This window comes from Cladophialophora immunda (assembly GCF_000835495.1).
Source record: "Cladophialophora immunda strain CBS 83496 unplaced genomic scaffold supercont1.3, whole genome shotgun sequence".
In the NCBI taxonomy this organism is placed as follows: domain Eukaryota; kingdom Fungi; phylum Ascomycota; class Eurotiomycetes; order Chaetothyriales; family Herpotrichiellaceae; genus Cladophialophora; species Cladophialophora immunda.
Window position 1 is genome coordinate 2,375,534 of NW_015622543.1, and position 12,707 is coordinate 2,388,240.

The 12,707-nt window shown below is 55.2% G+C and overlaps 6 protein-coding genes across 6 annotated transcripts; 4 read left to right on the forward strand and 2 right to left on the reverse strand.

Moving 5' to 3' along the window:
* Positions 1–243: 243 nt before the first annotated feature.
* PV07_05297 (uncharacterized protein) lies at positions 244–2,055 on the forward strand (the record flags this gene model as incomplete). Its single annotated transcript, XM_016392180.1, has 3 exons — positions 244–522; positions 586–1,659; positions 1,816–2,055. The coding sequence occupies 3 exons, from the start codon at positions 244–246 to the stop codon at positions 2,053–2,055; spliced, it is 1,593 nt and encodes a 530-aa protein (XP_016249699.1).
* A 1,119-nt stretch (positions 2,056–3,174) lies between these two features.
* On the forward strand, positions 3,175–4,123 carry PV07_05298 (uncharacterized protein; the record flags this gene model as incomplete). The annotated part of the gene is made up of 2 exons (XM_016392181.1): positions 3,175–3,557; positions 3,610–4,123. The coding sequence occupies 2 exons, from the start codon at positions 3,175–3,177 to the stop codon at positions 4,121–4,123; spliced, it is 897 nt and encodes a 298-aa protein (XP_016249700.1).
* Positions 4,124–4,544: 421 nt separating this feature from the next.
* Positions 4,545–6,226, forward strand: PV07_05299 (uncharacterized protein). Its single transcript, XM_016392182.1, has 2 exons — positions 4,545–5,236; positions 5,287–6,226. The coding sequence occupies exons 1-2, from the start codon at positions 4,676–4,678 to the stop codon at positions 5,914–5,916; spliced, it is 1,191 nt and encodes a 396-aa protein (XP_016249701.1). The 5' UTR covers positions 4,545–4,675; the 3' UTR covers positions 5,917–6,226.
* On the reverse strand, positions 6,041–7,557 carry PV07_05300 (uncharacterized protein). The gene has a single exon (XM_016392183.1). It carries the CDS (start codon positions 7,342–7,344, stop codon positions 6,961–6,963), a length of 384 nt encoding a protein of 127 aa, XP_016249702.1. The 5' UTR covers positions 7,345–7,557; the 3' UTR covers positions 6,041–6,960.
* Positions 7,558–8,116: 559 nt separating this feature from the next.
* Positions 8,117–10,060, forward strand: PV07_05301 (uncharacterized protein). The gene has a single exon (XM_016392184.1). It carries the CDS (start codon positions 8,708–8,710, stop codon positions 9,482–9,484), a length of 777 nt encoding a protein of 258 aa, XP_016249703.1. The 5' UTR covers positions 8,117–8,707; the 3' UTR covers positions 9,485–10,060.
* Positions 10,040–11,832, reverse strand: PV07_05302 (uncharacterized protein). Its single transcript, XM_016392185.1, has one exon. It carries the CDS (start codon positions 11,524–11,526, stop codon positions 10,420–10,422), a length of 1,107 nt encoding a protein of 368 aa, XP_016249704.1. The 5' UTR covers positions 11,527–11,832; the 3' UTR covers positions 10,040–10,419.
* Between the last annotated feature and the right edge of the window lie 875 nt (positions 11,833–12,707).

The following is a 12,707-nucleotide window of genomic DNA, read 5'->3' on the forward strand; positions in this document are numbered from 1 at the left end:
ACGTCAGGGCTGTACCCACTATAGGATGATGTGCGTGAAACAGATGCTGTCGGCTTCTTGTTTGCGACGTGCTGCACATCCATGCATGCCGTGGCCGAATAAGTGGACTGCATGACGACACCTGGAGGGCCTTCAGCATCAGAGACTCGAAGTTGTCTCTTGGCCATATATGACCGATCTCATTAAAGGGGCATTTCCTCGCGCCTGACACCGTCGTTTTGTCGAGGCTTCCATACCTCCAAAATGGCCGAGAAAATCGCCGGCCCCTTCGTGGATCTATACCGCCACCTCTCCAGCAAGGGCAGGAAGCTCCAGAATGTCTCTTCCGAAAAGGGCATATCCCCTGAGAGTCTCCTCGCCCTTCTCCACGACAATGGAAGAGTCAACGATGTTATTCGCCGGCAGCTTCAAGACACAGACGGAAAGGAGATACTAGCCATATCGAAGAGGATCAAGAGGCTACTCGATGTTTGCCTCGTATTCATGGCCTGGATCATGTTTGCTCTGAATTCCTTCGACCGGGTAGGTGACCTCGTCCGTTCCTGGGTCTTTATCCTCCGGAAGCTAATTGCCATATGCCTGCAGAGCAGTCTCGGGAATGCACGAGTCATGGGCTTGCAGCAAGATCTGGACATGAACTCAAACCAGTACGGTCTCGCCATGATGCTGCTTTTTATTGCATATGTCATGGCACAGGTTCCCTCGAACTACTACCTGGCAAAGGGACGCCCTTCAATCTATCTCCCCGGCGTGATGGTCCTTTGGGGCTGTGTGTGCACGGCCACGGCATTCGTGAAGGCTCCGTCACAGTTGTACGCAGTGCGCTTCCTCTTGGGTCTCCTGGAGGCGCCTTTCTGCGTCGGCTGCCTGTTCCTCATCTCGTCCTGGTACACAAGGACCGAGCTTGGGCTACGCAGTGCCATCCTTTTGACCGCGCCCATGACGGCGAACGCCTTCTCTGGCCTTATCGCTTTTGGAATCTACGACACAATCGACGGAGCAAGGGGCCTGGAGGGCTGGCGCTGGCTGTTCGTTGTAGGCGGTGTCAGCACGGTCTTCATTGCTTGCGTCGCTTTTTACGTCCTTCCGGATTTCCCGTCCAACACCCGCTACCTTTCTGAGAAAGAGCTCGCGGTTGCTCAACTGCGATTGATTGCCGACGGTGTTCAGGCTGATGAAAGCGAAAATGGCCGCTGGCGTGGCCTAGCCATGGCCGTCAGCAGCTGGCAGGTGTGGGTTTTCGCGGGGATGTTCCTGCTTCTGGCGATCGGCGCATCGGTACACAACTTCTTCCCCTCGGTCGTCAACACGCTCGGGTTTTCCCGAAACACGACCCTGTGGATGACGGCGCCTCCGTATCTCGTTGGAGTTGTCGTCACCATCGCCAACAGCCTGTTCGCTGACCGGCATCGAAACGCTTCTTTCCACGTTATCGGGCCGGCCGCGCTGGCAACGCTGGGTTTCTTGCTATTCTTGCTCGACCCACCGTCCGCACGAGGCGGTGTGTGGCTTCGCTACGCCGCGGCTTTCCTCATGATTGTTGGTGCGCATTCGGGGTATCCGGTCGTTCTCTCTTGGGCACAGAAGACAGTACGCCGGCCTAGAGAGATGCGAGCTTGCGCTATCGCCATCATCAATGCCTCTGGAAGCATATCACAGGTGAGTCGAGACGAACCCCATGGCGATCCATGGGCTGGAGAGGGAGACCATTCCGCTGCTCTGTTCCCCTTTCGGCACCTCCAGTCATCGTACGAAGAGAATTTGGACTCCGACACTCACCCATTGGTAGTCCGTGATGCTGATTAATGTTTACAGATCGTAACTTCCGAACTGTATCCAAATCGATGGGCGCCGAGGTATGTACAGTCGATGTCTCTGAATACATCGTGCGCCCTGGGAGCTATATTGCTTGCGATTCTCATGCGTACGATGCTGCGACGTCAGAACAAGAGACTGGATCGAGAAGAGGCGGCTGTCATTGCTGCGATGCAGGACTTCCCGGGTACGGATGCAGCAGGACAGGCGACAGGACTTTCGTGGAGGTACATCACTTGACACGACGATTTCTTCCCTCGCACACAAGTCGCCCCGATGCCACGAGGCTGAGGCTAGTCCCGCGCAGCGGCAGGCGTCGAGTCCGCCATTTCCGACGACGGAACATACGGTCCTCAAATCATCTGGAGGCCACCTTTGCACGCACTACTCCGTACTTTTGGGCGATTCACAAAGTCATTCGTTTTCGAGTACTCTGTAGACAGATCTCTCGGCCGGCCAACGGTCGCGGTGCCAAATACATTGTCGCCAGAATTTTGGAGCCGGCCACAAGCGATCTGTCACCGTGCTATTGCCCCTGTGAGTCCGGCGTCTGAGCCGCCCCCGAGTCTGGGCTTTTCGATCAGCCCAGATCTTAATGGCTTGGTTTATCGGCCTCGTTGGGCGCCTCATGAAATCCATTCACCGCAATTCGCCATATCCGAATCTGACAATTTCCATGCTGGAAAGACGCAATCTGTCACGGGCAAGCCGGGCGTTGTGCAACGGTGGCCCAAATCGCCTCTGGCCTCTGTCAATCACCCATGTCGTCCCTGTGCTAGCTCATGATTTACCCCGGGGCCGGTATTGAAATCGAACTGATTTGGCCCGGATCCAGCCCCTTCGGGCACTCCAGGCTGCCACAGGGGCCAATGCTTTTGGCGGGCCCCCAATCTCGGATAACAGACCGACCAGTTTCATCACCCAACGTGCCTATCGCATTAATTTTCGAACATCGTGGAGAATGCTCGCCGCTCGAGGCTCAGCCATCATTGGCGAAAAGCAGCTGGTCGCCTTAAAAGTTGATTCTGCCATAGTTTGGCCCGTTTCAACGGAAGATCTCAACATGGAGCAACCCACTTGCGAGACGGCGCGTGTGATGCCTGCATTTTGGAAATAATGGAACGGTAAGTGCAAGAGCTCTGCCACACATGGCACAGGCTAGCCTCGCATCAGGCGAACTGCGTCTCCGTCTGTGTGTGTCTCCTGTCACCGTTCTTCGTCAATGCTCCTACGGTGAAGGCGAAAGCTGTGCACACATTCCTCCCTCGAGGCTCAAGAGACAATCTCGGCCTTTGTTCCTCGAGTACGCGCCATATACAACACACACATAACGAGGTCCAACTGTCCTGCTAGACGCAAATGTCGCACAGAAATGTAACGGCTCCCGTCTCTCCCTCGGATGCAGCCCGCGAAAATTCCACGGCAACCTCAAGCGCGACGACAGAAAAGTACCCAGCCAACACTTCCACGTACCAACAGTTTCCCGAAGTCGTGCCCGAGGCTCCATTCCAGCCTCACGGACAACCAGAACTCGTCTATCAACAGCAGCAGTACCCTTATGCAAATGCCTACGCACCAGAAGCGGGCCAGCCGGTGTCGCCTCCCCCCAGACCCAATCCCTGGGGCCTGTCGCCGCTCGCGTTCGGACTGTTGGTGGGAGCAATTACGGCCGTTGTGGTGGGCGGCGCAGTGGGCGGTGGTGTTGCAGGAGCGCTGTCAGGGGACAACTCGAACTCATCAAGGTAGGATGAATTTCTGCTCGTCCATGCGGACGATAGGCTGAATACAGTGAAGTCTACAAGTTTCAACAGTGACCGTCACCTCGAGTGCGACAGCGACTCTAACGCAGTCAACCACAACCTCGTCCGGTCTCCCCGCCCCCGCGTCGCTGGAAAACTTCGTCGTACCTGAACCTTATTACGTCGATAGCCTACAAGACCCTGGCTGTGCGAACAGCAACTCCCGAATCGACGTTCAATACGACACCTCTTTCGACATCTTTTGCGGTGTCGACATGTTGAACCACGTTGCGGACGAGAACAACCCGGACTTACAGGTCGCTGATGTGGTGGGCTTGTTCGCTTACAGCCTCACCGATTGTCTGTACGCTTGCGCCAACGCAATACATTTCACCCAGTTGTATGGTCAAGATCAGCCAGGTGGGAACATGCAGACGTGTGCAGGGGTCACGTGGACCTATCAGATGGCCCAGAGTAACTCGTCAAACTATGCGAATTGTTGGTTAAAAAATGGTACGTCGACTGGATTTCAGAGCAATACATGCATCAGTGCGAAGCTGGTCACGTGAGAGAGTCAAAATGGCGTTTCTGGGGTCTCTCTGGGGTCACTAGCGTTGATAGAGGTAAAACCCTAGGCCTAGGGTTAGGGTTAGGGTTAGGGTTATTCTACTTGTTTACTGACTCTATGCTCTATCCCTTGTAATAACTTTATATCAGAGGGTGGGAAGGGTTGAGTAGTGGAACCTTAGTCCCCTATGGCCTAGCTGAGCAATACCACCTGGGCTAGCTTCGCAGATATAAAGAACGAAACTATTGGTTCTGTCATCCTATAACTAGCCAATAGAAAATGAGCGACAGCCAGTTCTCTATCAAAAGAGCCGATTCAGTATCAGTCACGTGATGTTGAAGTCTGACTCGTGAGGGCGCGCTTGGCGTCCGACTTCGTTCATCACTGGCATGTTGTCGTTTGCTGCTGTCGCAACTTCTTTTGTCTTCGAACTCACGAATCTCAAGGAGCTTGATCATCGAGACCTCTCCTTTCTCCGAACTGACCTGTCGATCTCCAGTTGTGTTCTCCGAAACTCTACCAATCGTGTCCATCCCCAGGTGGTGCTACAATCATGAGTGACTACGGAGAGGAGGCACCACCCCCCGACGCCGAGGGCCTCGATCGACCAGACGAAAATGAAGACGAGCTCGACGACCTGCACGACGAATTTCAAGACCCCCAACCAGAGCACGATGCCGACACTCGGCCCAACGCAGCCGACGACTCTGACGATGAATCGCTGCTCTCCGAAGTCGACGAAGCCCAGTTCGCGGATTTCGACCCCAAAGCCGTCGAGGTCGCCCCCGACTTTGACACGCTGAACAAGGCCATCAAAGTGAAGAAGAGGAAGAGAGCTGAGGGCGAGGAACCGGTGCCGAAGAAGAAGAAAGAGCGAAGGAGGGAGAAGAAATCACGACGAGCAGAGAGCGAGGCCTTTTCGGGTGGCGATGAGGTTGAGGGCAAGAGATCGCGCAAGCCGAAGGCGGCCGGTGGAGAAACTCGGCCGCGCGAGCGAGTGGAGATCAACGACGAGGACTTGACACCTGAGGAGCGCAGAAGACGGGCGTTGGACAGGGCAATGGACGCTGCGGTCAAGAGATCCTCGGGCAAGAGAATCAGAAAGGGCGAGATTGTGAGTACCCACAGGCAAACATGCCGCCACCGAGTACTGACGACGTCCAGGACCTCGAGCAAGCCGCAGACGCAGAGATCGAGGACTTGCGGAACCGAATGATCACGGCGGCTGAAACCGACGGAGAATTGGTACGACAAGGTCTACCTGCCTCTCAGAAACTCAAGATGCTGCCCGAAGTGGTGAGCCTGCTGAACCGGAACACATACGTCCAGTCGATTCTCGACCCGGAGATGAATCTACTGGAGGCGGTCCGGTTTTTCCTGGAGCCTCTGACCGACGGCAGTCTGCCGGCGTACAACATCCAGCGGGAGTTGTTCGCGGCTCTTGCCAAGCTGCCCATGAACAAGGAGACGTTGATCTCTTCTGGCATCGGCAAAGTCATTCTGTTCTATCGCAAATCCAAGAAGGCCGAACCGGCGATCAAACGACAAGCTACGAAGCTCATGGAGGACTGGTCGAGGCCGATTTTGGGTCGGAGCGACGACCACACGAAGAAAGTCTGGGCCACGGCCGAGTACGATCCAACCAGGAGGCAAGAGGCCGCTCCCGCTGCCATTCCCAAGGCGAAATCCAATATTGCTCCAGGCGAGAGAGTGAGCAATAGGGCCAGGGTTCAGACGAGTCACCTGAACTTCCACATCGTTCCCCAGGTCTCGTCTACTGTTCCGCACCGCTAGAGAAGGGAGTGGAGGGACTGGCAGGTTCAGGGTCGGCTTCAGGGTCGGCTTTAGGTTCTCGGTGGCTTCAGTCGGAGTACACACCACCATTGTGTTCAATCCCATACGTCTCAGCCTTGCGGTCGACTGCGATGTAAAAGGTCGCTCGGGTCCGTCCGCCTAGCGGGTGATTCCTACCGTCGGCGAGGAATTCAATTTTCTTGGGAAGTCATCTTCGTGCTCCGCTTGTATGTGTTCGTGGTCTATTTTATGGACTTTTCAATCTGTCTCCTCCCCGTCAATCAGTTCGGTACGCGCACTTTTCCATTTAGACCGTAACAATAAGGTCTGACATATCCGTCTCATGAATCCCGCCCCGAGTGCCTTGTCCAGCAACGATGCTGACCCCCGCATGCAACCGCCGTGGCTATTCGATAGTCCTGTGATTCGTGGGCAGCAAGCAAGGGAGTACACGAAAAGCAGGTCCCGATCAGCCATCACTCTGGCTTCTGATCCTGACGTGACCGTACGAAACGGTTTCTCTCAGCATACCTGCCTTCTGACTCCAAGACCAACCTGTCAAGCGGCACCCCGTACACGTCAACTAGGCGGCTGCATATACTGTAAGGCGAGATGTGGCCGAAAGCTTTTCTGAAGATGACTTACTTCAGCACATGCCAACCGTTCGTGAAGCAGCGTAAAGAGCAAGTACTACCATCGTCAGCAGTTCGTCGAGCAACACCCACCTTCTCGCCACCAACTTCATGGTCTCCAAAAAGCGCTTGCAACGATGTGGAAATAGCCGGCAGTCGAGGCCATCCACCCCTCTTTTGGTGAGCGGAAGGGATGTGATGGTGGTCGATTTTCGCGAGGGGAATTCATCCATCTTACCTCCTCAATTTTGTTACCTCTCCAGAGGCTGCGCGCGGAGGCGAGCGCAGACGCTTCGGCAATCGCCCAAGTGTACCGCCTCGACCGTGGTGAAATACCATCCTCTGCACTGCACCCATCGCAATAGCAAATGGCAGTCAACCCAATACAGTGTCCGCTAGGGAAACGTAGTTCCTACGACAGTCCGATCGTCTTCCTCGTCTTCCAGCACATTGCAAAGCGTCGTGCAGACGAGGCGCTCAGCGGCACTAGCGCAGAAACACCATATTGCAATTTATCCCAAAGGATGGCAACGACCCCTGAAATTGGACGCTTCCTGGGGAGTAATCGGTCGAGGTCCGCCTTCGCCAGGCGACTGGGTTTGATATTCGCATCGAGGAAGGGCAGCGACGGATCAATGACCAAGTGGCTGATCATCCTAGTAGAGATCCTGCACGTGGAGAGAGTCTCCATATTGTTGTGGGCAAAACCGGTGTGCGAAAGACTCCATCTGCCCGATGAACGCTGGACAAGGTCTTTAGTCGCGATCAGGTATGAAGGCGCTCCAAGTTTGCGCATGATTTTTGGAACGTGGTGTATGTTCGCCGGCTTCTATTGCTCCTCGAGAGGCAGGATCGGGCAGATGAGCATCCTGGTCGAAAACACGATACCAAGGCAAATCTCTCCCATACTATTCTCCGTTCCCAGGCGACCTGGAGTGTACCCTTGTACAGATCTGTGGCAACAGTGACAGTGGTCGCCGAGGATCACTTTCAAGTCTCCTGATGTTGGATACCCCAGATATAATACTTTTTCCAGAGGCGATCTGAAGACCGCCACGACATCTGAGGCTGGTCGCCGAAAAGACGAAACTTGCTCTTTCTGGCACGCTCAAGGGCGGCGAGTTCTCATATGTCACACCATTCTCGTTGGAAAGAGAGGCTACGGAGCATGGGGGCGCCTGGAGAGGCCTGGCGGGAGGGCTTTAGGCGTGTCCCGAGCGTATCCCGACTCCTCCGTGGAGATGCTAAAACAGCGCATTTTCTCGCAATTTACGAGGACTGGGCCCCCTTTCCCCGGTAAAACGTTGGTCTCGGTCTCGTCATTGCTCGTAGGGGAGGGCATTCGAAATGTTGGCGGGTGATTCCGGGCGACGTTGGCCATCAGGTTCGTTTCAGATGGCGCAGAAGACGGACTGGCGTGGTGATTATTCAGGCGAGAAGAGGACTGGCACCAATAGCTGGGGAGATGTCCAGCGCTGTGATTCGCAGTGAGAGAAGCCCGAATGGGCGCGACTGGTGGTGACGGCGTGGGAAGCACCGGCATCTCCAGGGCGTTGCCTGATGTCATCGGGGTCCAGAAGCAGCAGAAACGAGAGAAAGAGGAGAAGAAGCCCGTTTCGACCATTTTGCTGCTCTAGGCAGCTCGCTCCGCCGGTACAAATTCAGCAACTGCGCTGCATTTGGAGCCGGTGAGCTCATTTTACTTCGTCCTGATCTGCGTTTCTGAACAGAGAGAGAAAATACACTCTCTCGCAATATCCGAGACAACTCCTCCATACCTTGTTGCTGTGCTGCTGTGTTAGGACGAGTTTCCAGAAGCACAGAAATTGGCTCAACGCAGGCTGACTGATCCCGCACTGGCACCAAGCAGGGAGCTTATTCATTTACCAGACACGGCCAGACAGCCTTCGCAGCTGCGGCGAATCACACATCGGCTCACCTCTTCCGGCTTCCTTCCTGCTCAGTGGGGTTTTGCTAGCTTCACTCACTCGAATCGTACGGGTTGCAAGTATATATCGTTGGCTGTCGCCATCAGTTAGACCTACCTCTCTTTCCACACCAGTCCAGGCATACAACATATCGAGACGACACGGCCTTGTAGTCACCCCTCACCCATACACTCTACCCTCCTCACCACCTGACATCATCACACCGCAACCATGAAGCTCCTCACCAAGGAACAAGAAGCAGAACACTACCGCCAGACCCTCATAGGCGGCACCATCGGCGGGTTTGCAGGTCTCGCCGTCGGTTTGGCCGGGGTCGCCTTCGCCCATCGCCGCTACCATTTCTTCCGCAACCTGACCCTCCCGCTCAAAGCATTCCTCGTCACGTCCTCCGGCACATTCGCCGGTATCATCAATGCAGACCACTACTCCCGTGCCTACGAGGCCTCCCAAAACCCCAAAGAGGTCGAATTCCGCCTGCGCCAGTCCGAACAGGCGAACTTGGAGAGGGCCAACAAGACATGGACTGAGCGGGCCATGGATTTCGGCCGCAAAGAGCGGTACAAGATTGTTTTCGGCTCCTGGGTTGGCTCCATGGTCGCAGCATTCGCCCTCGTCAACAGGAACAAGTACCTCACCGGCCAGCAAAAGATCGTCCAAGCAAGAGTCTACGCCCAATTCCTCACGGTTGGCGTCTTGATCGCGACTGCGGCATTCGAGATTGCCGACCAGCGGAGTGGGCAGGGCAGGTGGGAGACGGTCAGATATATTGACCCCACCGACCCCGAACACAAGCGCATGTTGGAGAAGCAGGTCGAGAGGGACACCACGAGCCAAGGCACCGGCAGCGGAAACGACGATCTGTGGAAGGAGATGGTGGAGCAGGAGGAACAGAGATTGAAGGCTCGGGAAGAGTACGAGAAAGAACATCACAGGAGACACAAGAATGGCAACGGGAAGAAGAAGCACGAGCAAGAGCACAAGGAGTAGATGGAGGAAGCCAGTCAGCTTTCGGCGACCACCACGAAGACAAGGTGGCTTTCTGGAAAGCATCAACAACCCATTGGCCTCCAACAAGGACCTACCACGCCAGCCACGACTTTCGACACCTGACGACTGGTACGATTGTGTACATTACTACAACCCTGCCGACATCAACATTGCGACGATGAACCCTCAGCGTTGGCCTTTCGAGCTCTAATCGGTTCAAGACCGTTTCCCACATTGCGCGACTTCTATTCGACGAGAGAAAAGTGGCATTTGACGGAGTAAACGGAGGATAAATTGCGGCATGACGAGGAGTAGCCGGCGTTTTGGACGGAGGAGATCTGCATATATCAGCACACGGCGGTGTGCAACCCATTTCTTGTTTCTCTAGTCGCCAAACTGTGGAAATCTGATGAGAGCGAGCGAAAAGTTGCGCCTCTGTTATACACCTTAGCACATATCCTATTGCTCTGACGCAGAGAAAACATATATAATAGAACCTGAATGGCTACAAATATGGTCCATTTCTAAACAGGCACAACTTATAGAACCAGGTCATGAGCACACATGCATATTCACATCTTGATATCTAACATCTAACGCGCCTGGAACGCCGTCGCTTGCTCTGCTGTGAGCGCTATGCACCACCATTCTATTATATTGGTACAGTATCATCAATGCGGCACTGGCCCCAAAGGAGCCTCAGATCCAGACCCGAGCACGGACCTGGACGCGGCCTCCATCCCCAGATATTCGTCAGTTAGTCAGCCAACCAACCAGTCAAAGCAGACCCGAACATTCGGGAATGCCCACGCCCCTTAACCCGCAACTTGCCCGCAGAACCTGGGGAAAAGGGCGTGCGATCCTCATTCGCTCCCCCGTCTTATCGCGTCGCTCACCCAGCCCAAGAACATGAACCTGCCGGGCCCGAGAGGATGCTAGCCCCTGATGAACTCGTGCATCAGCTCCCTGTCCAGCGCCAGCCAGTTCTGCGCCACCTGCAGTCCGCGGATCCGCTCCATCTCGATCCTGTGCCAGTCCCACTCGCCACCCGCTTTGTCGCGGGCCGCCGTGAGCGGCGCGAGGGGTGCCGAGGACGAGATGGCCGCGCCGGTCTTTGCGGCTGCCGTCTCGAGCTTTTCGACGACGGTGTCGGTGCCGCGCAGCGTCGCGGGTTCGGGGATCGGGGCCGCGAGAGGGCCTTCTTGAGGCGTCGGGATCAGCGATGGTTCGGAGGACTGGTTGGTGGTGCTTGGGTTCTCGGCGTCGGTGGGAGGAAGGTTCTGGGGCGGCGTTGTCGTAGGCTCTGACTCTTCCGACGACGACGACCATGAAGATATCTCTTTCGTCTCGGGTTTGTCCTGTCGGTCTGCGCCGGCATTGGAGTTCGCTGGCCTGCGCGGCAGCCACCCGGCCGTGGCAAAGCACCGCTCTGGGGACACGGTGAATTTGCCCTTCTTCACCACGTACTTGCTCAGCGCCGACGCAAGGAGGACTTCTTGCCTTCCTTTCCGCGACGCGGGCCGGATGAACCAGCTGCCCACGACAATCCACTTACTGTCCCACGCGAGTATCCTCGAGCGGACCTCGTAGCGCTCGTACGGTTTGATCTCTTTGTGGAACGACGTGTGGACGCTACCCAATATCACGTTCAAAGCCCCCTTGTGGCCTTCGCGCTGGAGGTCCTTATCCCCCTGTTGCAAGCCCGGGACCAAAAGCTTCGTCATGAGCACCGTCCGGCTTTCGTCCAGGTCGAGAAAATAGGTGCTGTTCGATTTATGCAGGTTGTAGTCCGTCTCGAGGAGCGGCGAGCGCGAGAAAATGGACACGGGCTCGAAAAGAGGGTGGACCGAGTCCGACAACTCTGACTGCGATTCTATGCTGCGCTTGACCCGCGCTTCCGTGTACCAGTTCGCGAACATGCGATAGAAGAGGCGCGCGTGCCAGGCCAAAGGCAGCGATTTGAGATTGATCAGGGCGAAGAGAAGTGCGAGCGTGCGCCATGACAGGAGAGACGAAAGAGAGGGCATGGCGATTGAAGGCATGATCGCAAGAGGCAATTTTGGATGAGAACGAGGGCGGAAAACACTGTATTGTACGAATAATACCCTACATTGACATTATGAAGCAAGGGGAATCTTCTGCAACCGGCTAGAAAGGAAGACAAAGCTCGCCGTGTGTCTTGTGTATGTGTCTATAGTACTGAGGCAGAAGGGAAATCGCAACAACCGAGAAGTAGACAAGTCGTCGAGTGCTGGACAGTGCGGAGAAACGATATTCCGCGGAACTCCGCTGATGCTGGATGAATGACTTGAGAGACGTCAAGCATAGTTTTGGAGGATAGAGAATGCGTGAGTGAATATCACAACGCCCTAGGCAACATTTTCTCGCCGTGGGCAAGAGAGCCAGCTCAAGGACCAGATTCATAGGCATTGTTGCACACTGAATATACTTATACGTCACTCAGATCTTGGCCGAATGACATCGTGACCTTCGATTGTGACAAGACGGCGGGCTCTACAATCTGACGCCTCGGCATTCTGCTATGGTGCAGGACTGCCAAGTTGCAGATTAGTATTGATCAATCCATCGTCTTCCAAGGGTTTGGAGCTCGAATGCACCATCTTCGTGGTCAAATTCGGTGTGATTCTCGTTATAAAGAGATCACCCTGTCATAAAGCGGCCGCGCTGTCATAAAGAGATTGTCCATGTCTCCCAACCTACAAGTACTTGCAGTGCTCAGGACTGCTGTACAAGAACAGGTTCCTTCAGTCGATCTCTCGTCTCGTGATGCGTCGATCAAAGTACTCCACGAGTCACCCCTGACCCGAATTTCATTTCTATGATGTTGAGCCGTTGCGCTTGGCAGCGATGAAGGCTGAGGCTTCCAACCAGCGGGCCAAGTGGCGAAGACCCCGTGCGGGTCGCCGTCAAGGGTGTCCCAAGTCTTTGCTTACGCCCGCTCGAATGTACTTGGTAGAGGCCAACCTTGACAAGCTGAAGTGACCTCCCAAGGCTGACATGACGGGACGGAGCTCCGCAAAGGCCTGGGTCGCTACATAGACCAGAAGTGGCGGGACATACCCATGGATGGATCCCTTGATCTGAGCCATGTTCAAGACAAACCACATTCCGCTCACGATGTCTCATCCACACGAGACATTCCAGGCACGGCATTCACCTTGCAGGCCACACCCGAAGCCTCTCGTGGCGATGTCGACTGCCG

Excerpts from the sequence above, each read along its gene's own strand:
- PV07_05299 (XM_016392182.1), top strand. The coding sequence starts at position 4,676 with ATGAGTGACTACGGAGAGGAGGCACCACCCCCCGACGCCGAGGGCCTC. Across the intron at positions 5,237-5,286 it reads GAATCAGAAAGGGCGAGATT|GACCTCGAGCAAGCCGCAGA; the intron begins GTGAGTACCCAC and ends GACGACGTCCAG.
- PV07_05300 (XM_016392183.1), bottom strand. The coding sequence starts at position 7,344 with ATGCGCAAACTTGGAGCGCCTTCATACCTGATCGCGACTAAAGACCTT.
- PV07_05301 (XM_016392184.1), top strand. The coding sequence starts at position 8,708 with ATGAAGCTCCTCACCAAGGAACAAGAAGCAGAACACTACCGCCAGACC.
- PV07_05302 (XM_016392185.1), bottom strand. The coding sequence starts at position 11,526 with ATGCCTTCAATCGCCATGCCCTCTCTTTCGTCTCTCCTGTCATGGCGC.